This window comes from Eucyclogobius newberryi, unplaced genomic scaffold (genome assembly GCF_026437365.1).
Source record: "Eucyclogobius newberryi isolate DKJ021-1_F unplaced genomic scaffold, fEucNew1.0.hap1 SCAF_11, whole genome shotgun sequence".
Taxonomy (NCBI): domain Eukaryota; kingdom Metazoa; phylum Chordata; class Actinopteri; order Gobiiformes; family Gobiidae; genus Eucyclogobius; species Eucyclogobius newberryi.
This window is the reverse complement of record NW_027315735.1, coordinates 35,213,384-35,235,513: the sequence shown is the minus strand read 5'-3', so window position 1 is coordinate 35,235,513 and position 22,130 is coordinate 35,213,384. Positions and strand designations below refer to the sequence as shown.

Here is a 22,130-nt window from a genome sequence, read left to right as displayed (position 1 = left end):
ACTCCCGGTTTATCCCGAAACTTCCGATCTTCCAACTACGACATTTCCCTCAGCTCTTCTCGGCTCGCTCCACTCTCAGGCCCTGATCGCCCCCGTTTCTGACAGGTTTACGCTAACGATACCCTACCATAGTTTCAGCTAACGATACCATACCATAGTTTCAGCTAACGATACCCTACCATAGTTTAAGCTAACGATACCCTACCATAGTTTAAGCTAACGATACCCTACCATAGTTTCAGCTAACGATACCCTACCATAGTTTAAGCTAACGATACCATACCATAGTTTAAGCTAACGATATCCTACCATAGTTTAAGCTAACGATACCCTACCATAGTTTCAGCTAACGATACCATACCATAGTTTCAGCTAACGATACCCTACCATAGTTTAAGCTAACGATACCCTACCATAGTTTAAGCTAACGATACCCTACCATAGTTTAAGCTAACGATACCCTACCATAGTTTAAGCTAACGATACCATACCATAGTTTAAGCTAACGATATCCTACCATAGTTTAAGCTAACGATACCCTACCATAGTTTCAGCTAACGATACCATACCATAGTTTAAGCTAACAAAACCTACCATAGTTTAAGCTGACGATACCATACCATAGTTTCAGCTAACGATACCATACCATAGTTTCAGCTAACGATACCATACCATAGTTTCAGCTAACGATACCATACCATAGTTTCAGCTAACGATACCCTACCATAGTTTAAGCTAACGATACCCTACCATAGTTTAAGCTAACGATACCCTACCATAGTTTAAGCTAACGATACCCTACCATAGTTTAAGCTAACGATACCCTACCATAGTTTAAGCTAACGATACCCTACCATAGTTTAAGCTAACGATACCCTACCATAGTTTCAGCTAACGATACCCTACCATAGTTTAAGCTAACGATACCGTACCATAGTTTAAGCTAACGATACCCTACCATAGTTTAAGCTAACAATACCCTACCATAGTTTCAGCTAACGATACCATACCATAGTTTAAGCTAACAAAACCTACCATAGTTTAAGCTAACGATACCATACCATAGTTTAAGCTAACAATACCATACCATAGTTTCAGCTAACGCTACCATACCATAGTTTAAGCTAACGATACCCTACCATAGTTTAAGCTAACGATACCATACCATAGTTTAAGCTAACGATACCTTACCATAGTTTAAGCTAACGATACCATACCATAGTTTAAGCTAACGATACCATACCATAGTTTCAGCTAACGATACCCTACCATAGTTTAAGCTAACGATACCATATCCAGTCAGTTTAATAGATCCAGGATGTAAATTAACATTAGCATTAGCGGCTAACGAGCTGAAACATAAAGCTGAGCCTCAGGAGTGACCTCTGTAAGTCCTCTGGTCCCTCCTGACAACACTTTTCTGGACAAACAGGTCAAAAAATATTTTATTTAGAGTCTTTTTGTCGGCTCTTTGTTGTGACTTCGAATCCGCCGTTTGACAATTTGCTGCGTGTCGTTCCCCCGTCGCATCTCCGTTTCACGCTGCGCCGTCCAGTCAAATAAAGCCTAAAAATCCTACGATGAACTTTGACCGTGACGAACCCTTCACCAGAAAACAAGAGCGTCGTTAACGGAGCTTTAAAGGCGCGGTCGCGTCTAAACTGATGATTCACTCTTTGCAGATATTTTGAGCAACTTATTGTTTTATAACTTATGCCCATTGTTTGTGTGTTTGTTTTGCACCGCGCTCGGTGACAAACGACAAAGAAACTAAAACTGGCAGCAAAGAGGGTTAAAGTATGTAGCATTTTGATTTAAAGTCGGCATTATGACTCTGTTTATGCTTATAATTGTTGTAATGTTGATTTATTCTTGTTTATTCTAGGCTAAATACTTTACCTTCTGGTTAAAAGTGAAATCAATAAAATAACAAAATACATAAAACACGTTTAGTTTTAAAGATCGTTTCTTGTGGTTTGTATAAGTGAACAACAGGGGGCAGTGTTAGCTCGATTGATCTTTGACAAAGAAAGGAAAAGATACATGAATAAAATATAGATGCAGAAGCCTAACTTTGTCTGTTTTACCGTTTATTTTTTCCATTTAAAACTGTGATAATACAACAAATATAGAACAAAAGAAAGATTCAAGTCTTAATTTCTGCAATGACTCCGATGTTTGCATTATTTTAGTTTCAGTTCATAAACGCAGAGTTTTTAATTCATTTTTTAACTTAATAAACCAATAAAAATTTATTCTCTTGGAGTTTGTTTTGGTTCTTCTTCTTCAGTGATGGCGTCTGATGAACACAGGACGACAGCGCCACCTGCAGACGCACCTCGTCACACGCATCATGGTGGATAGTACTAAAGTAAAAGTGCTTTCTACATAAGCAAAGTACGAATACTGAAAAAGTCTACCGTATTTTCTGGACTATAAGTGGCACCTTTTTACATAGTTTTGGCCGGATGCAACTTATACTTCTATTTATACTTATATACTCCGGAGCGACTTATATGTGATATTATTTGTTATTTTCACACTGCATTTCATACTCCAGTGCGACTTATAGATGTTTTTTTATTATGCATCTTTTGGCTGGAGCCAATTATACTCCGGAAAATACGGTAAGTACATTTTACTGCGGACACTTTTTACTTTTACTTCACTTCGGTGCGCGTACTTGTACTTCCTGCTCCACTGGGCTGAAGTATATTTTCTCATGGTTTTAGAGGAGTTTGTTTTTTTCCTTTGAGAAAAAAAAGCTTTTTAAAGAAAAATGACCAGAAAAGTTGTGTTTGACTGAAAATCAACAGAATTCCTTTTACTTTTTACACTTTAAAGGAGGAGTCTACTTTTACTTCAGTAGATGTAATAATGTGATACTTTTACCTTCACTATATCTGTACTTTTAGAAAATAAACTGTCACTTCGTCCGGCGCTGAAAGGACAGAAAAGACACTGGACGGCGACTGTTTTCAGCCTTTTATGACACAAAGAGTTTGATCCAGTGGTTTTGACGCTCGACAGTTTCGAACACGACGAACGGAACAAGTTTGAACCAATCAGAGAAGAACAGGAAGTGCCACGGGGCGGAACAGGAAGTGTGACGCCGTGGACCGAGAAGAGGAGGCGGGAAAGAAGGCGGAGCCACTAGTGACAAACCAAACAAACAAAACAAAGACACGATTTCAGAGCAGAATGTAAAAAAACACAAAAATAAGATAAAACTAAACAAACCAAGAAGCAAATCAGTACGAAGAGGAGGAGGAAGAGGAGGAGGAGGAAGAGGAGGAGCGATTCGAGCCCAAAACGATTCAGACTTTTGCCATTTTGACTTGAAACACAGACGAAAAACACCGACAACGCTGCAGGCGCTTTTGTTCAGAAAAAAAAAAAACGGAAACGGATCTCGCCCGCGGTCGCCGAGTCGGAAGGAAAGCTCGAGGGGGGCAGGGCGGGGGCCTATTCCGTTTCACTATAACCGGTGGGAAAATGTGAAAAGAGCTGATGAACGATGAAAATGAAAAAACGCTGTTGTAAACGTCAGAGTGAGAGAAGATTCTGCACTTTTGAGTTTGATTCGACAAACATTTCACATTTGCGACTAATCCGTTTAAAAACACGTTCAGACACATTTTGAGACTGTGACCGAACAACAGCGACACAGTAAATGAGACAAAAAGAGTTGGATACAAAAGTTCTTTACATTTAGGACGATTCTTTTAGATGAAAAATTGAGCTTAACAGACGTAATTTTTTTCTAAAATGGTCATGATTATTGATTTTTGCTTCTTACGATTACATTATGACGTGAATAATCCCATCCCTAGATCAGAAGGCACACTTCATTTGTCCTCTGCATTTGACCCGTCCAACGCCGCTGTGGTTCCGGTCGGTTCCGGTGGTAAATAAACTTCTGAATCAAACATAAAGCCTCGTTTCTCTCTTCATTCCTCTCGGCCATTGCCCACTTTCAACCCTGTGGTTTGAATGACTTTGGGCTCAAGCGCGCCCCGCCCTCACGCCCCGCCCTAGCGCCCCGCCCTAGCGCCCCGCCCTTGCGCCCCGCCCTTGCGCCCCGCCCTTGCGCCCCGCCCTTGCGCCCCGCCCTCTCCAAACGCAGCGCTTCAAACATATCAACATTTGTACAATCGTCATAAAAGTTCACATTCAGAGTCCCGCTTCAGTTGGTTCAGTTTCTTCTTCAGTAAAACCTCTTGTTTCGCTCCTGCCGCTTCTGGAAGACGACGGCGCCGACCACGGCACAGACCACGATGCCCAGCAGGGCGCATAGCAACAGCAGGAACACCTTCCAGCCCGTCAGGGGCGAGCTCCGGAAGTTACCCGTCGGGTCGTCGATGTTGTCTGAGGAAAGAGAGCGGGAACGGGGCGAGGGGTGAGGAGAGGAGGAAACGGGGCGAGGAGAGGAGGAAACGGGGCGAGGAGAGGAGGAAACGGGGCGAGGAGAGGAGGAAACGGGGCGAGGAGGAAACGGGGCGAGGAGAGGAGGAAACGAGGAGAGGAGGAGGAAACGGGGCGAGAAGAGGAGGAAACAGGGCGAGGAGAGGAGGAAACGAGGAGAGGAGGAGGAAACGAGGAGAGGAGGAGGAAACGGGGCAAAGAGAGGCGGAAACGAGGAGAGGAGGAAACGAGGAGAGGAGGAAACGAGGAGAGGAGGAGGAAACGGGGCGAGGAGAGGAGGAAACGAGGAGAGGAGGAGGAAACGGGGCGAGGAGAGGAGGAAACGGGGCGAGGAGGAGGAAACGGGGCGAGGAGAGGAGGAAACGAGGAGAGGAGGAGGAAACGGGGCGAGGAGAGGAGGAAACGGGGCGAGGAGAGGAGGAAACGGGGCGAGGAGAGGCATTTATAGTTAATATCAACATAACATTATTCTTCTTAAATCTGTGATAACTACATAGATGTGGTTTTATTTCAGAACAATATGATCTAGAAATAAGTCTAAACCATGTTTTTGTGACACAGCTTCATGAGTTTAAGAGAATAAACGAGTACATGTTACATGTTACATGGTACATGGTACACGGTACACGGTACACGTTACACGGTACACGTTACACGGTACACGTTACACGTTACACGGTACACGTTACACGGTACACGGTACACGTTACACGGTACACGGTACACGGTACACGTTACACGTTACACGTTACACGGTACACGGTACACGTTACACGGTACATGGTACATGGTACATGTGCTTAAAGGTGCAGTGACGCCCTCTACTGGCCATGACTTACAAACCTCATGTTCTATAAATGATTGGCGGTTGGAGTCACACCTTTATTTGCATTTAAATAAAGACAGTTTAATGTGACTATATCATTCGACTCACTGTGGTGAATTACTTTATAATGTGGTTTTAATGTGTTTCATGGCCGTTATGTTTTGTGTGTTTGTTCTTGTTGTTTCATGTTTTAAAAATAATTTTAAAATGTGTTTTTTTTAGTACATTTTTAAAGGTTTTACTCATATTTTCCTGCTTTAGACGCAATTTTTCAGTGACAAAGGTACTTAATATCTCCTGTTGGCTACACACGCTGGTCGGTCAGGGTAACGAGCGCGTTGGTGACCGTCGCCTCTGACCCTCTGACCTCTGACCGTCTGACCTCTGACCTCTGACCTCACCTTTGGGCGACTTGAGCAGGCTGACGCTGGGCTCGATCTTGGTCCAGTCCAGGTTGTCCTCCTCCGGACTGTGCTCCACCATCAGCTGGTACAGCTTCATGGAGATGATGTCGTGGTTGTCTGAAACCCAAAACAACAATCACACAGTTTCCACGGCGATTCGCCCGGCGATCTTGTGCCCGCGTCGCTCCTCGTGGGGGGCGCGTACCGGACAGGTCGCCCGTCGCCGCCGACGCTCCGAAATAGTACCCGGTGGGCAGTCGCACGCCGCCAATGTCGATGCACTCTTTCCACTCGTTTTTGTCGTCCACGTCCACCATGATCTGAAACCAGACGAGATAGAGTCAAATACAATAATAATAATACAATTCTGCAACTGCAAGTGGCTCAGAGCGAAAACATTGATCTGGGCAGAACAGACTCAAACACAGAAAGAGTTTTCTAACTTGGAAATGGACAAATTTGAATTATTTGAATTTAAATGCAGTGGAAATGAAATATATTGTTTCTTCACTTTTTCATTTATGTTTATTTGCATTTTATTTTCTCCTTTTTAAGACATTATTAAAAGGAGGAAAGTCAAAAAAGATGAAACTATTTCAGATTTTTCTAAAAAATACATTTTATTTGTGCATATTCTGCATGTAGAAGTCTTAAGTCATCATATTTCAGTCTTTGATATTATATTAAGCTTAAAAAGCCTTAAAAAGGCTCATATGCGTCATAGAAATCAATTGTTTGGCTGGTCGACGGCTAAAATCATGGTAAGTTGCAGCCGTAAATGCCACACTGCGGAACATTTCAGCCAAAAAGATAAGATTTGCATCAATTAACTCCAGCTACTTAAAAACAGATCGAATGATGATGAAAAATGTAAAAATTGAATAAAAAGTGAGCGATACAAGAACTAAAAATGAAGACAAATCAAACAACAATAAGATGCAAAACATGTAATAAGAAAACCAGTCCAAAAATGTACAGTATAACGATAAAAGCAGAAGCAAAAGATTTAAGAAAAATCAAACATTAAGATGAAAAAAGATGAAGAAATCCAGCACGAAAATGGATAGAATGATGATAAAAATGTATTTTTTAAATAAAAAATGTAATTTTTAAAAATTATTTATTTTATTTTTTAAAAATTCAATAAAAAGCGAGCTACAAAATCATAAAATAAAAAAAATCAAACAGCAATAAGTTGAAAAAGATGACTAAGCTAAACCCAGAGGTGGCCAGCGCTGTGATGCGGCTCGTACCGTGAGGCGTCCTTTGGAGTAGCGCACGGCGAGGTACGTGTCGTACTCTCGGTTCCGGACCTCGGCGGAACAGCCCCCGAGCTCCGACGAGCGCCCGTCTTTGCCGTGGTCGTAGCTCACCGAGCCGTTGTTCACCATCGCCGAGATGTACGGGAACGAGCGCTGGAGGGGAGAGAAGGTTAGGCCCCGCCCACACACCACTGAAACTGAAACTAAATGTTGTCAAAAACAGACATCAACGAGCACAAAACACAAAAGATGCACAAATAAAAAACAGGAAAACAAATAACGTGACGAGTGACAACAAAATATAATAAGAATCTAGTGTGGCTTTAGAGTAAAAGAGTTGATCAAATATTGTTTGAATTATAAATGTCGTCTTAAAAGCGTGACTTCCAGACTAAACAAACACAACTCAACATTTGTGTTTAAAGGCGCCTGTAATGTTCCACAGTGCGGCATTAGACGTGTCCATCTTTCATTTGTTTTTTCATTACCTGGAACATCAGCTCTGACCTGTAGCTTAGGTGACGTCATTTGCTCGTCTCCATGGAGATTTGCGAGTTTTAACGCCGTACTGTGGAACATTCCGGACAAACGGCTCCATGGAGACAAGCGGGGGGTGGATCCTTTACATAATGCACCTTTAAAAAGACCTTTCATTCATGTTCTAAAACTGGACATCATCAAAAACACGGCTGGAGTCGTTTTTAACTTTCATTCACACTTGTTTTTCGAGCCTCAGAAAACACTCCGTCCCAACTTTACCCAGATCTGTGACATCAGCTAGCATTAGCATTAGCATTAGCGCGTGAGCTAGCTTTTGTTTATTTCCACATGGTAATTCCCCTCTGCTGCCAGTAGATGGAGCGCAAACACAACTCCTGATGAGGGAACGGCTGACAGAGAAGGTCATGTGTGGTTTTCAGGGCAAACATTATTTTTCATTATTTATTTTTTTATTTATTTGAAAACATGAGACGCAATAATAATAGTAAAAAAAAAAAAGTAAAAAAAATAAACAAGAGACGCAATAATAAAAATAATGTAAAGAATAAATAAAAAGTAAAAAAAATAAATAAATAAAGAGACGCAATAATAATAATAATAATAAATTGTTATAAAAATAATGTAAAATAAAAAATAAAAAAATAAACATGAGACGGAATAATAATAATAAATGTAAAAAACGAAAAAAAATAAAAGAACAAAATTAAATACCTTTGAAATAATGAAAATATAAAAAATAATAATACAAATAATAATAATGTAAAAAACTGAAAAAATCTAAATAAAATCAAAACAATATAAAATTGAACACATTTAAAATAATGAATATATTTAAAAAATAATAATAATAATAATAGAAAAACCTAAACCCGACTCCAGGTGTGTCTTTGACGATAATGACATCGTAACATGGTAAATGATAAACTGCGGTGCGGATGGCGTTCGGAGCATGCCGGGAGCGATGACCACGTGGCCAACTCACGTCTGACGTCTCATCGTTAGAGTAAGTGTCTATAAAAACGGCCAGTCCGTGAAACTGGGCTTTGTTGGAGAAGACGGGCCCTGCGGGGAGAGAGCGGCGGCGCGTTAACGGGGCCCGCACACACTGCACTTACATCCATGCCGTGGAGGTCGTTGCGGAAGGTGTCCACAAATATGACCAGGCCATGAAACTGGTCCTGGTTCCCAAAGACGGGGCCTGAGGATGGAGACGGGCACATGTGAGCGCCGTGCAGCAGGGGGAGGCGGGGAGCGCGTAGGGCTGGGCAATATACATCTACTTTTGTCAGTACTCTGGATTTTATTTGACATAAAAATGTACCGTAGGCTGTTGTTTACGTTGTGACCTGCTTTAGTCATGATCACTGGGTCCTTTCCTAGTGTGATGTCATCAATTACAAACAGGAAGTAACGTTATAAACCTACAAAATTTGCTATTCTGTGATAACATGTGTATATCTATATTTTAGCACAATTCTAAATATATTCATCTTAAAAGGGCCCATGACAGGTTTTTACGACTTTCTAATTCTGACTTTATTTAGTGTATTTATACATGTTGTACATATAAATGATTGTTTTACACCAGTCGAGCAGGTATTTGTGGAGAAAACGTTTGAAAAATCTGTTGAAAATGACAGGAAGTGACATCACACCAGGGACGTCAGGAAATTTATGCAGAATTTACGCAAAGAAACAACTTTTTTGACTCTCTAAACATGAATTCAACAAAATAAAGTCGCTCAAAATAAAGTCAGTCAAATAAATAAAATTGTGACATTAGATGAGTTTTGGCCCAGTGTTTGCTGGGTAATTTCCTAGTGTGATGTCATCAATTACAGACAGTAAGTGACATTATAAACCTAAAAAATGTGCTATTCCGTGATAATTTTTAGAATTTTTAGTTTTAGTTCAATGAGTTGTCCGACCTGTAGGGGGCGCTTTAAGAACGTATATCTCGTCTTTTTAGTAGACTAGATTCATCCTAAAACGCTACAATGTTTTTTATTTTATTTTGTATTTAACCAGGACCATCCTATTGAGATTAAACAGCTCTTTTCCAAACGAGTCTTGGCCAAAGCAATCCATCGTCTTTTACTTTTTAATAAACGTCAAACTCTTTACAGATTTCCACGGACGACTTCAATAGTGTGGAATAAAAGCGTTCATTCAGCAGTATTTTAAAGCGCCCCCTACAGGTCGGACAACTCATTGAACTAAAATGCAATTAACATAAATATATTTTGAATTTTGCAAAACATTATACAAATGTTATCCTAGAATACCATTTTTTTAGGTTTATAATGTCACTTCCTGTTTGTAATTGATGACATCACACTAGGAAATTACCCAGCAAACACTGGGCCAAAATGTTATTTATTTGACAAAAAATACATGAGCGACTTTATTTTGTTGAATTAATGTTGAGAGTAAAAAAAATTGTTTCGTTGTGTAAATTGTGCAATTTTCAAAAAAATGATTTGACTGGAATGAGTCCCTGGTGTGATGTCACTTCCTGTCATTTTCTACAGATTTTTCAACGTTTTCTCCACAAATACCTGCTCGATTGGTGTAAAACTATGATTTACATGTACAAAAGGTACAAATACACCAAATAAAGTCAAAATTAGAAAGTCATAAAAACCTACCATGGGCCCTTTAAGTCGTTTTTGCATTACTTTTAAGAACGTATTGGCTGACGCTTTTCCTTCTCAGTCTCCATAAAAGCGTGTTATCCGACCAGGTTTCTAATACTCGCACATATTGCCCAGCTCTAGTCGACCACAAACAAATCAACGAAAGGAAAGGTTCAGTGCAAAATGAGGAGACAATAAACGGCATTTGACCGCTGTTTCCTTTCACAAACACTAGAGGGCGTGAAAAAGCAGCATGTAATGGAAAATGTGCGTTTACAGATACACACAGACACAAAAGGACGTACACAGACGCACACACACACACACACACACAGACCTGGGTGGAGTCGGTCTCTCGTGTACCAGATGGCGAGGCCGTCTCCGTGGAGGTTCTTCTTCCCCGACCCGTGAACTTTGAACTGCACGTGCATCTCCCAGTCCTTCAGGTAACACGGCTGCAACGCCACAACAGACGCACAACCGCAGACGCACAACCGCAGACGCACAACCGCAGACGCACAACCGCAGACGCACAACCGCAGACGCACAACCGCAGACGCACAACCGCAGACGCGCAACAGACAACACAACGTGGATGTCAGGAAAGCTACAATTTCCAAACAGGCAGAATCAGACTTAAACAGAATATAATCGTTCTTCTGCATTAAACCTAAAAAAGCATTTGATGTATTTTTGCATCACAAAGCGTCATAAATCAGAATCAGAATAAGGTTTATTGCCATTTGTCGATGAACAAAAAATCACAAACATAGGAACTTGTCCTGGTGATTCAGTGCAACACAAACAACAAAATATTGAACACAGTATACAAAAACGGCCTGATATGTACAAAATAAAATAAAATATAAAACATAAAGTTAAGTAGTGCAATAGGAAGTGACAGTGCAGTGAGTACAAAGTGCTTAGGCAGTGTTCATGAGTCCAACGGCAGAGGGAAAGAAACTGTTCTTGTGACGGGAGGTTCTGGTCCTGATGGGGAGTGGCCTCCTGCCTGAGGGGAGTGGCCTCCTGCCTGAGGGGAGTGGCTCAAATAGTCCATGTCCAGGGTGAGAAGGGTCGGCTGTGATCCGACCTGCTCGTCCAGAGCCCTGGAAACGTACAGGTCCTGCAGAGATGGGAGTTCGCGGCCGATCACCTTCTCAGCAGAGCGCACAATGCGCTGTAGTCTCTTTTTGTCCCTGGCTGTGGCTCCAGCGTACCACACGATGATGGAGGAGGTGAGGATGGACTCAATGATGATCGTGTAGATCTGCACCATCATCTCCGCTGGCAGCTTCACTTTCCTCAGCTGCTGCAGGAAGTACATCCTCTGCTGGGCCTTCTTGATGAGGAGCTGATGGTGGCTCACACTTGAGGTCCTGGTGATGGTGCTGCAGAGAAAGCGGAGGGAGTCCACAGTGGTTATGCATAACCACAGACTCACCCCTGTCCGAGATGAGCCCAATGAGGGTGGTGTCGTCATGGCGATGAGAGTGGTGTCGTCATGGCGATGAGGGTGGTGTAGTCATGGCGATGAGGGTGGTGTCGTCATGGCGATGAGGGTGGTGTAGTCACAGGGAGAAGAGCAGGGGAGAAAGAAAGCCCTGTGGAGCTCCTGTGCTGATAGGCCGCATGTGAGACATTCTTCTCCAGCCGCACGCACTGTGCTCCCCCTGCGGGTGGAGTCAGAGCTCCCCCTGCGGGTGGAGTCGGCGCTCCCCCTGCGGGTGGAGTCGGCGCTCCCCCTGCGGGTGGAGTCGGCGCTCCCCCTGCGGGTGGAGTCGGAGCTCCCCCTGCGGGTGGAGTCGGCGCTCCCCCTGCGGGTGGAGTCGGCGCTCCCCCTGCGGGTGGAGTCAGAGCTCCCCCTGCGGGTGGAGTCAGCGCTCCCCCTGCGGTTGGAGTCAGCACTCCACCTACGGGTGGAGTCAGCGCTCCCTCTGCAGGTGGAGTCAAGCTCATTGAGCTGGGAGAGCTTGTCCTGGAGCAGAGCAGGAGGATGGTGTTGATGCAGAGCTGAAGTCCACAAACAGGATCCTGGTGTAGGTTCCTGGGAGTCCAGGTGCTGCAGGTGAAGTGGAGAGCCAGGTTAATGGCGTCGTCCACAGACTTGTTGGCTCTGTAGGCGAACTGCAGGGGGTCCAGCAGGAGGGTTCAGCAGGGGGGAGGGACTTGAGGTGGGGGAGGACCAGGCGCTCAAATGACTTCATGACTACAGATGTCAGCCCCACAGGTCTGTAGTCATTAAGTCCAGTCATCCGGGGCTTCTTGGGGACAGGGACGATGATGGACGACTTGAAGCTGGGACATGGCATGACTCCAGGAGGTGTTAAAAATGCCAGTGACGACAGGAGTCAGCTCGCCTGCGCAGTGTCTTAAGGTGGCCGGGGTGACACGACTGGTCCAGCAGCTTTTCGAGGGTTGGATTTGCGGAATAGTCGGCACACATCCTGTTCCTATACTGAGAGAGGGGTGGGGGAGGTGGGGTTGGGTTGGCAGAGGTGGCCACAGTGGGGGAGGGGGTGTCAAATCTCCAAAGAGTTTTCTGTCGTCAACAGAGGGGGGGGCCTCTGGGCTTGCAGTTTCAGACAAATATGAATCGTTCTTCTGCATTAAACCTAGATAAAAAAAGAGCATTTGATGTATTTTTGCATCAAAGTGGCATAAATGTGCTAAAATGTCTGTAAATGTATGTAAATGTGCTAAAATGTCTGTAAATGTCTTGGTTTAGGGTCAAGGGTCGGACAGAATGTAAAAGGACCAGAACATGAACCACAAAAGTGCAGAAATATCGCTGATTACACTGGACGTTTGTGTTTCTTTGACCATTTTTAATCGCTTTGATCACAGAAGACAAACGTGATATGATAATTAAACATATCTCCATGACGACACTTGAAAAGCATGCGATGTAACGGCAAAATCTCACGTTATTTGAGAAGTGAACGGGACAAACTGACCGCTCGACGGCAGTGACCGGGACCAGCTGACTGTGTGTGTTCTGACCACAGACAGTGTGTGGAGCGTGTGTTCTGACCACAGACAGTGTGTGGAGCGTGTGTTCTGACCACAGACAGTGTGTGGAGCGTGTGTTCTGACCACAGACAGTGTGTGGAGCGTGTGTTCTGACCACAGACAGTGTGTGGAGCGTGTGTTCTGACCACAGACAGTGTGTGGAGCGTGTGTTCTGACCACAGACAGTGTGTGGAGCGTGTGTTCTGACCACAGACAGTGTGTGGAGCGTGTGTTCTGACCACAGACAGTGTGTGGAGCGTGTGTTCTGACCACAGACAGTGTGTGGAGCGTGTGTTCTGACCACAGACAGTGTGTGGAGCGTGTGTTCTGACCACAGACAGTGTGTGGAGCGTGTGTTCTGACCACAGACAGTGTGTGGAGCGTGTGTTCTGACCACAGACAGTGTGTGGAGCGTGTGTTCTGACCACAGACAGTGTGTGGAGCGTGTGTTCTGACCACAGACAGTGTGTGGAGCGTGTGTTCTGACCACAGACAGTGTGTGGAGCGTGTGTTCTGACCACAGACAGTGTGTGGAGCGTGTGTTCTGACCACAGACAGTGTGTGGAGCGTGTGTTCTGACCACAGACAGTGTGTGGAGCGTGTGTTCTGACCACAGACAGTGTGTGGAGCGTGTGTTCTGACCACAGACAGTGTGTGGAGCGTGTGTTATGACCACAGCCAGTGTGTGGAGCGTGTGTTATGACCACAGACAGTGTGTGGAGCGTGTGTTCTGACCACAGACAGTGTGTGGAGCGTGTGTTCTGACCATAAACAGTGTGTGGAGCGTGTGTTCTGACCACAGACAGTGTGTGGAGCGTGTGTTCTGACCACAGACAGTGTGTGGAGCGTGTGTTCTGACCACAGACAGTGTGTGGAGCGTGTGTTCTGACCACAGACAGTGTGTGGAGCGTGTGTTCTGACCACAGACAGTGTGTGGAGCGTGTGTTCTGACCACAGACAGTGTGTGGAGCGTGTGTTCTGACCACAGACAGTGTGTGGAGCGTGTGTTCTGACCACAGACAGTGTGTGGAGCGTGTGTTCTGACCACAGACAGTGTGTGGAGCGTGTGTTCTGACCACAGACAGTGTGTGGAGCGTGTGTTCTGACCACAGACAGTGTGTGGAGCGTGTGTTCTGACCACAGACAGTGTGTGGAACGTGTGTTCTGACCACAGACAGTGTGTGGAGCGTGTGTTCTGACCACAGACAGTGTGTGGAGCGTGTGTTCTGACCACAGACAGTGTGTGGAGCGTGTGTTCTGACCACAGACAGTGTGTGGAGCGTGTGTTCTGACCACAGACAGTGTGTGGAGCGTGTGTTCTGACCACAGACAGTGTGTGGAGCGTGTGTTCTGACCACAGACAGTGTGTGGAGCGTGTGTTCTGACCACAGACAGTGTGTGGAGCGTGTGTTCTGACCACAGACAGTGTGTGGAGCGTGTGTTCTGACCACAGACAGTGTGTGGAGCGTGTGTTATGACCACAGACAGTGTGTGGAGCGTGTGTTATGACCACAGACAGTGTGTGGAGCGTGTGTTCTGACCACAGACAGTGTGTGGAGCGTGTGTTCTGACCATAAACAGTGTGTGGAGCGTGTGTTATGACCACAGACAGTGTGTGGAGCGTGTGTTCTGACCACAGACAGTGTGTGGAGCGTGTGTTCTGACCACAGACAGTGTGTGGAGCGTGTGTTCTGACCACAGACAGTGTGTGGAGCGTGTGTTCTGACCACAGACAGTGTGTGGAGCGTGTGTTCTGACCATAGACAGTGTGTGGAGCGTGTGTTCTGACCACAGACAGTGTGTGGAGCGTGTGTTCTGACCACAGACAGTGTGTGGAGCGTGTGTTCTGACCACAGACAGTGTGTGGAGCGTGTGTTCTGACCACAGACAGTGTGTGGAGCGTGTGTTCTGACCACAGACAGTGTGTGGAGCGTGTGTTATGACCACAGACAGTGTGTGGAGCGTGTGTTATGACCACAGACAGTGTGTGGAGCGTGTGTTCTGACCACAGACAGTGTGTGGAGCGTGTGTTCTGACCACAGACAGTGTGTGGAGCGTGTGTTCTGACCATAAACAGTGTGTGGAGCGTGTGTTCTGACCACAGACAGTGTGTGGAGCGTGTGTTCTGACCATAAACAGTGTGTGGAGCGTGTGTTCTGACCACAGACAGTGTGTGGAGCGTGTGTTCTGACCACAGACAGTGTGTGGAGCGTGTGTTCTGACCACAGACAGTGTGTGGAGCGTGTGTTCTGACCACAGACAGTGTGTGGAGCGTGTGTTCTGACCACAGACAGTGTGTGGAGCGTGTGTTCTGACCACAGACAGTGTGTGGAGCGTGTGTTCTGACCACAGACAGTGTGTGGAGCGTGTGTTCTGACCACAGACAGTGTGTGGAGCGTGTGTTCTGACCACAGACAGTGTGTGGAGCGTGTGTTCTGACCACAGACAGTGTGTGGAGCGTGTGTTCTGACCACAGACAGTGTGTGGAGCGTGTGTTCTGACCACAGACAGTGTGTGGAGCGTGTGTTCTGACCACAGACAGTGTGTGGAGCGTGTGTTCTGACCACAGACAGTGTGTGGAGCGTGTGTTCTGACCACAGACAGTGTGTGGAGCGTGTGTTCTGACCATAAACAGTGTGTGGAGCGTGTGTTCTGACCACAGACAGTGTGTGGAGCGTGTGTTCTGACCACAGACAGTGTGTGGAGCGTGTGTTATGACCACAGACAGTGTGTGGAGCGTGTGTTCTGACCACAGACAGTGTGTGGAGCGTGTGTTCTGACCACAGACAGTGTGTGGAGCGTGTGTTCTGACCACAGACAGTGTGTGGAGCGTGTGTTCTGACCATAAACAGTGTGTGGAGCGTGTGTTCTGACCACAGACAGTGTGTGGAGCGTGTGTTCTGACCACAGACAGTGTGTGGAGCGTGTGTTCTGACCACAGACAGTGTGTGGAGCGTGTGTTCTGACCACAGACAGTGTGTGGAGCGTGTGTTCTGACCACAGACAGTGTGTGGAGCGTGTGTTATGACCACAGCCAGTGTGTGGAGCGTGTGTTATGACCACAGACAGTGTGTGGAGCGTGTGTTCTGACCACAGACAGTGTGTGGAGCGTGTGTTCTGACCACAGACAGTGTGTGGAGCGTGTGTTCTGACCACAGACAGTGTGTGGAGCGTGTGTTCTGACCACAGACAGTGTGTGGAGCGTGTGTTCTGACCACAGACAGTGTGTGGAGCGTGTGTTCTGACCACAGACAGTGTGTGGAGCGTGTGTTCTGACCACAGTGTTCCAGATGGAGCCTTGTTTGCTGCGCTCGTCCGGAGTGAGGCGCACGTATGAGCTGGTCACCAAAGTGCTGCCCCAGAAGTCCCACTGGCTGCCCACGCCTAAGACCACACGGGAAACACAGACACATGTCAAACAACACGTCACACGCCTGAGACCACACGGGAAACACAAATATAATCAAAAATATAAGCAATCAAGGTAAAAATACTCTACAGACTCTCAGCATCACAGACAGTCTTTATGAATCAGACAAGACAAACTATCGTATTTTCCGGAGTATAAGTCCGGGGCACCAGCCAAAAAACTGAAAAATACACATAAGTCTCACTGGAGTATAAGTCGCATTTTTTGGGGAAATGTATTTGATAAAATCCAAGACCAAGAACAGACGTTTCATCTTGAAATGCAGTTTAAAATAATAACAGATGAGAGAACATGGTGAATAGGTGTACGTATGCTAATGCTAACACTAACACCTTCAGCTACATGACGTATGCTAACGCTAACGCCTTCAGCTACATGACGTATGCTAACGCTAACACCTTCAGCTACATGACGTATGCTAACGCTAACACCTTCAGCTACATGACGTATGCTAACGCTAACACCTTCAGCTACATGACGTATGCTAACGCTAACACCTTCAGCTACATGACGTATGCTAACGCTAACACCTTCGGCTACATGAGGCACAGACAGAACTGTGGTAAGTGTCTGGTATGTTCACGTAACATATGAACAGTTATTCAGATAACTATAGCATAAAGAACATGCTAACAAGTTTAGCAAAGCATCAGTTTTACCCCAAATCACTAAATCCATTGAATTCTTCTTCCTCTGTGTCACTTCTAAACAACTCCACAAACTCCAGAGGAAGAGGAAGTGCAGATTCTTCTTCTGCGTCGCTCAGAGCCTAGAGCGCCCTCTTGTGATTGTCAGAGTGAAAATAACAGAAAATATCACATATAAGTCGCTCTGGAGTATAAGTCGCACCCCGGCAAAAACTATGAAAAAAGAAGACTTAAAGTCAAGAAAATACAGTAAAACAAATGTTTTGGATCAAATTGGTTTACGTTTGAGTCGTTTACAGTGATCCCTCGTTTATCGCGGGGGTTACGTTCCAAGAAGAACCCGAGGGAGTTCTCTCACCGGCCTCTCATACGCGCTCTCACCGGCCTCGCAAACTTCAATTTGGCAAGCGGTTTTACGTACGTGTACATATTAATCCATAACCTTATTGACACACGGGTAGAGAAGACGCGGAGAGACTGTTTAGCCAATCAGAATGCAGAACACAATGCATGATGAAAATCCGCGAAGCAGCGAGACCGTGAAAAGTGAACCGCGACATAGCGACGGATCACTGTATATCATAATATCAAATAACCAGTTTCCGTGGACTTTTGAGATGTTCCGTTTCTTCATTCGAGATGTTTCAGCTTGAGAGAACGGTCCCGCCCCTCACGAGCTCTGTCTGTGTTTGTCGAGGCGTGAACAGGTTTAGATAAGACCGTAATAAACCTGTTCAGCGGCTCGAAAGCGAACAGCTCCAACAGGAAACGCAAACAGCTCCAACAGGAAGCGCTTCAGAACAATCACTGTAATAAATTATGTCAACAACTTGTCCATTTGCACTCAATTATGTACAGCAATATGTGTATATGCAGTCAAAATATCTAGTCTATTCTTATTTAATCCTTATTTTTATCCTTATATATTTGCTATTATCCTTGTCGTTTCATGTTGCATCTTATTGTGGAAGTATTTTAAGTATTCAGAACACAGCACTACATAAATACTCAGGGTATTCGATATTTTGCAACTAAAAGTATTCTTGCCAACACTGCCCATGGATAGGGGGAAGGTGAAAACGGGCATTTTCTGAGCTCTCACGCCGCGAATGCAGAAAAAACACAGGAATACTCAAACGTGCATCAATAAAAATATAAGTTTGAGTGAGTTCGTGATGAGGGAATGTATTATAATAACGTTAAAAGCTCGTAAAAGTCAAGTTGTACGTAATAACCCCCGTTTCCGGTTTGTTTTGGCGAATGCGTTTCACATTTTTAACGTTATAATAAACATGCTACTTCACGAAACGCAACTGTGACAACGCGTCCGTGTCGTTGCCTTGACAACCGGCGCCACGCGCGTATTATTTGCGTTTGTTTCACGGTCATAATCGCGTGTATGTAGTCGGGAAACACGCATCTCGCGGTGTTGTTTTCCGCAGGTGAGCTCCGCGCTAGTCGTTCGTCGTCTTCTCACCCTGGTACGGCTTCATCAGGCTGTGTTCCCGCTTAAGGTGCTCCGCGTTCCCGTCCGTGATGTCCCCGCGCACCGGAGCGAGCCCGAGCCCCAGCAGGACCAGCGCGGCGCACACGCGAGCCGTCAATATCCGCATTTTGGCCGATTTTTCGCGTGGAAATCGGCCTCAAAACATGCCAGTTTCCTCCGACTCCGACAGAGCTGGTCCGTCTGCTATAACAGTCCGGGCGGAAAGCGACTCCAGAGCGGATTTGTGTTCCTACTTTTGACTAAACTAGTTTGTTATCTTCACATCAATTTACTTTAAAAATCAACACAAAATCTGATATAAATATTTGTCTTCTCAACTCGATACGTTGTCGTCTAGAATAAGTACTTGATCAGTGGACGACGAGAAAAGTAGTTTGTGTTTCACCCGGAGCGATTTTGTAAACGGAACACATCAGCAAACAGCCAATCAGATAAAAGCACATCGCAATTTCGGCCAATCAGAACGCGCCTGCAGTTGTAAGTCTGATCCACACGATGGCAACACAAGTCTGCGCACGGTCCCATGAAAAACACCAACATTTTTCATATTCAACTTGTTGAAATTAAAACAATAATTATAGTAAATTTACCTGATATAAATGTTTTGATGTTATTGCATTGGATTGAAGAAAAGAGGATGGAATAGGAAGAGTTGTTTTCATTGTGTTCATTTATTTCTTTTTACATTTACTGTATTTATTTGATTGGGACAGGCATGTTAATGGACAGACATCAAACAGCAGGAATGTAAACACGTTTCATGGAGACAAGAATGGGTTCCATACATAATAAAAGTGATAAAATGATTAAATAATTATATTATTTTAATATAAACATATTTCCTTCACAATAACCTCCATTTAATCTGTATCCTACATTTGAATTAACTTGTAATGTACACACAGTGGCAAAGGAAAGAGGGAGGCGCCATTTTAACTGCCAAAATTACAGCAGTTTTAATGTGTAATCTAAATTTGACTTTTGTATGAGTCTTTTCTGGAAACGCAGGCTGCGAGACGACGTATGTATATATATATATATATATATATATATATATATATATATATATATATATATATATATATATATATATATATATATATATATATATATATAATATCGTAGATCCATGGAGTGGACGTGTATATATATATATATATAATATATATAGATATTATAATAGATCCTTGGAGTGGACGGTCGGCGTGAGCTGCACAAACGCGGCGTTTGTCGTTTCTCATGTCTCTTCATCACATGAGTCAGTCGAGTGATTCATGCAGTAAAACCTTTATTTACAGGTCAAATTCTTAACACAGACAGTGAGTTACAACTCGAAAAAGCAAAGGATAATAATACCCTCTGTAGTATTATTATTATTATTAGGCCCGAGCGCCACAAGCTGGCGAGAGGCCTATTAGTTCCGTAAGGCCGTGCGAAGCACGGCTGCGAAAGTGCGCACGAAACCCAACCCATATAAAGCACTCATTTGCGCTAAGTAGCTCACGAATACGTTCCCCATCTCTTGCATGTTCCGTGCATATAAACACGTAATGCAAAAATTGAACATTATTACTGTATAGAGGGCCAAAAACACAAAGTGGGCGGAGCCCACTCAAAATTAACGAAAGTACCCGTCAGTGACCAGGGACCCACACCATGAGGTAGGAAAGCGCGAGCGCTTTCCGAAAATGTATAGTTTATGACATTTGAAAAATGGGAAACATTGTTTTCGCATCGGAATATTATTCTTTCTTCTCGGGACCAACCCCCCTATTTTTCACCCAGTGAACATTGACGAAAAGTCACAAAAATTTGCACACCTCTAAAAATCGTGCCTCTCTACATTCTGGCTATTTCCTTTTTCTAAAATAAAAAAATATTGGCGCGTCAGCGCCCCCAAATGTACCAAAAATGCATTGAGAGATAGGAAATGACCCAAAAAAAGTGGGACATCAAAAGTTATTAAAATGACATTGATACCTGTCACGGCCTCTGAGCAGCGAAGCCACAAACTGTAGCTAGAATTTCAGAAATCTCCCAAATTTAAAATTTCTGCCGTTTGCGCAGATAAAGTCCGAATTGCGTCAAATTAGAATCAGTTGTTAAACTCTTTGCCCTAAACCTACTTGAAGTGAAATAAATTCATTTGGCGCCACAGCGCCCCCTACAGATTTTATATGGAGGTTAAATGTTTAGTTTTGCGAAATTTTACGAAATTTGACACACAACTCAATTTTGGCGAGGGCCGATCATTGCCGCTTGCAGCTATATTTATCATTATTAGGCCCGAGCGCCACAAGCTGGCGAGAGGCCTATTAATCTCGTAAGGCCGTGCGAAGCACGGCTGCGAAAGTGCGCACGTAGTGCGCACGAAATCGAGCGCGAAGCGCTCGCCCACTTCCAAACACTCACTAACGCACTCCTCCACTCATGCACGCCCCGTGCATACTAATTAGTTGTAGGAAAATGGAACATTACCGTTGTAAACGGGCGAAGCCCGTGCAAAAGTTCGCACTAAACGAGCACTTTACATTGCCCATATAAAGCACTCATTTGCGCTAAGTAGCTCACGAATACGTTCCCCATCTCTTGCATGTTCCGTGCATATAAGCATGTAATGCAAAAATTGAACATTATTACTGTATAGAGGGCCAAAAACACAAAGTGGGCGGAGCCCACTCAAAATTATCGAAAGTACCCGTCAGTGACCAGGGACCCACACCATGAGGTAGGAAAGCGCGAGCGCTTTCCGAAAATGTATAGTTTATGATATTTGAAAAATGGGAAACATTGTTTTCGCATCGGAATATTATTCTTTCTTTCTTTCTTTCTTTCTTCTTCTTCTTCTCGGGACCAACCCCCCTATTTTTCACCCAGTGAACATTGACGAAAAGTCACAAAAATTTGCACACCTCTAAAAATCGTGCCTCTCTACATTCTGGCTATTTCCCTTTTCTAAAATAAAAAAAATTGGCGCGTCAGCGCCACCAAATGTACCAAAAATGCATTGAGAGATGGGAAATGACCCAAAAAAAATCTGATCGTAGAATCATGAAATTTGGCGCAGAGGTAGATGGTGACAAGAGAAGTAAAAAATATTATTACGGCAACGTTGTCCCCCGAACCAAATGTCGGCCATATTGCTTCAAAAATGGCTAAACATGACTTCGGAGTTTTTCCAAACGTCGTACTTTTACGAACTCCTCCCAGGGCGTTGGCCCTAAAAAGCTGAAATTTGGTGAAAATGCTACTGAGGAGTGGGACATCAAAAGTTATCCAAATTACATTGATACCTCTCACGGTCTCTGTGCGGCGAAGCCGCAAACTGTAACTAAAATTTCAGAAATCTCCCATATTTAAAATTTCTGCCGTTTGCGCAGATAAAGTCCGAATTGCATCAAATTAGAATCAGTTGTTAAACTCTTTGCCCTAAACCTACTTGAAGTGAAATAAATTCATTTGGCGCCACAGCGCCCCCTA

At 44.4% G+C, this 22,130-nt stretch overlaps 1 protein-coding gene across 2 annotated transcripts; it reads right to left on the bottom strand.

The window, feature by feature from the left end:
- Positions 1-2,970: 2,970 nt before the first annotated feature.
- Positions 2,971-18,829, bottom strand: lman2 (lectin, mannose-binding 2). 2 transcript variants are annotated; one of them, XM_072440043.1, is made up of 9 exons: positions 18,621-18,829; positions 16,344-16,450; positions 10,392-10,509; positions 8,534-8,616; positions 6,909-7,070; positions 5,861-5,975; positions 5,653-5,772; positions 4,172-4,368; positions 2,971-3,153 (listed from the first exon to the last, which is right to left on the bottom strand). In XM_072440043.1, exons 1-8 carry the CDS (start codon positions 18,754-18,756, stop codon positions 4,208-4,210), a joined length of 1,002 nt encoding a protein of 333 aa, XP_072296144.1. In that variant the 5' UTR covers positions 18,757-18,829; the 3' UTR covers positions 2,971-3,153; positions 4,172-4,207. The 2 variants fall into 2 exon arrangements, with proteins under 2 accessions (XP_072296144.1, XP_072296145.1); XM_072440044.1 differs by lacking the exons at positions 2,971-3,153; positions 8,534-8,616 and adding an exon at positions 8,401-8,480 and having other exon boundaries at positions 4,111-4,368.
- Between the last annotated feature and the right edge of the window lie 3,301 nt (positions 18,830-22,130).

Excerpts from the sequence above, each read along its gene's own strand:
- lman2 (XM_072440043.1), bottom strand. The coding sequence starts at position 18,756 with ATGCGGATATTGACGGCTCGCGTGTGCGCCGCGCTGGTCCTGCTGGGG. Across the intron at positions 16,451-18,620 it reads CCTGATGAAGCCGTACCAGG|GCGTGGGCAGCCAGTGGGAC; the intron begins GTGAGAAGACGA and ends GTGTGGTCTTAG. Across the intron at positions 5,773-5,860 it reads GGCGACGGGCGACCTGTCCG|ACAACCACGACATCATCTCC; the intron begins GTACGCGCCCCC and ends TTTGGGTTTCAG.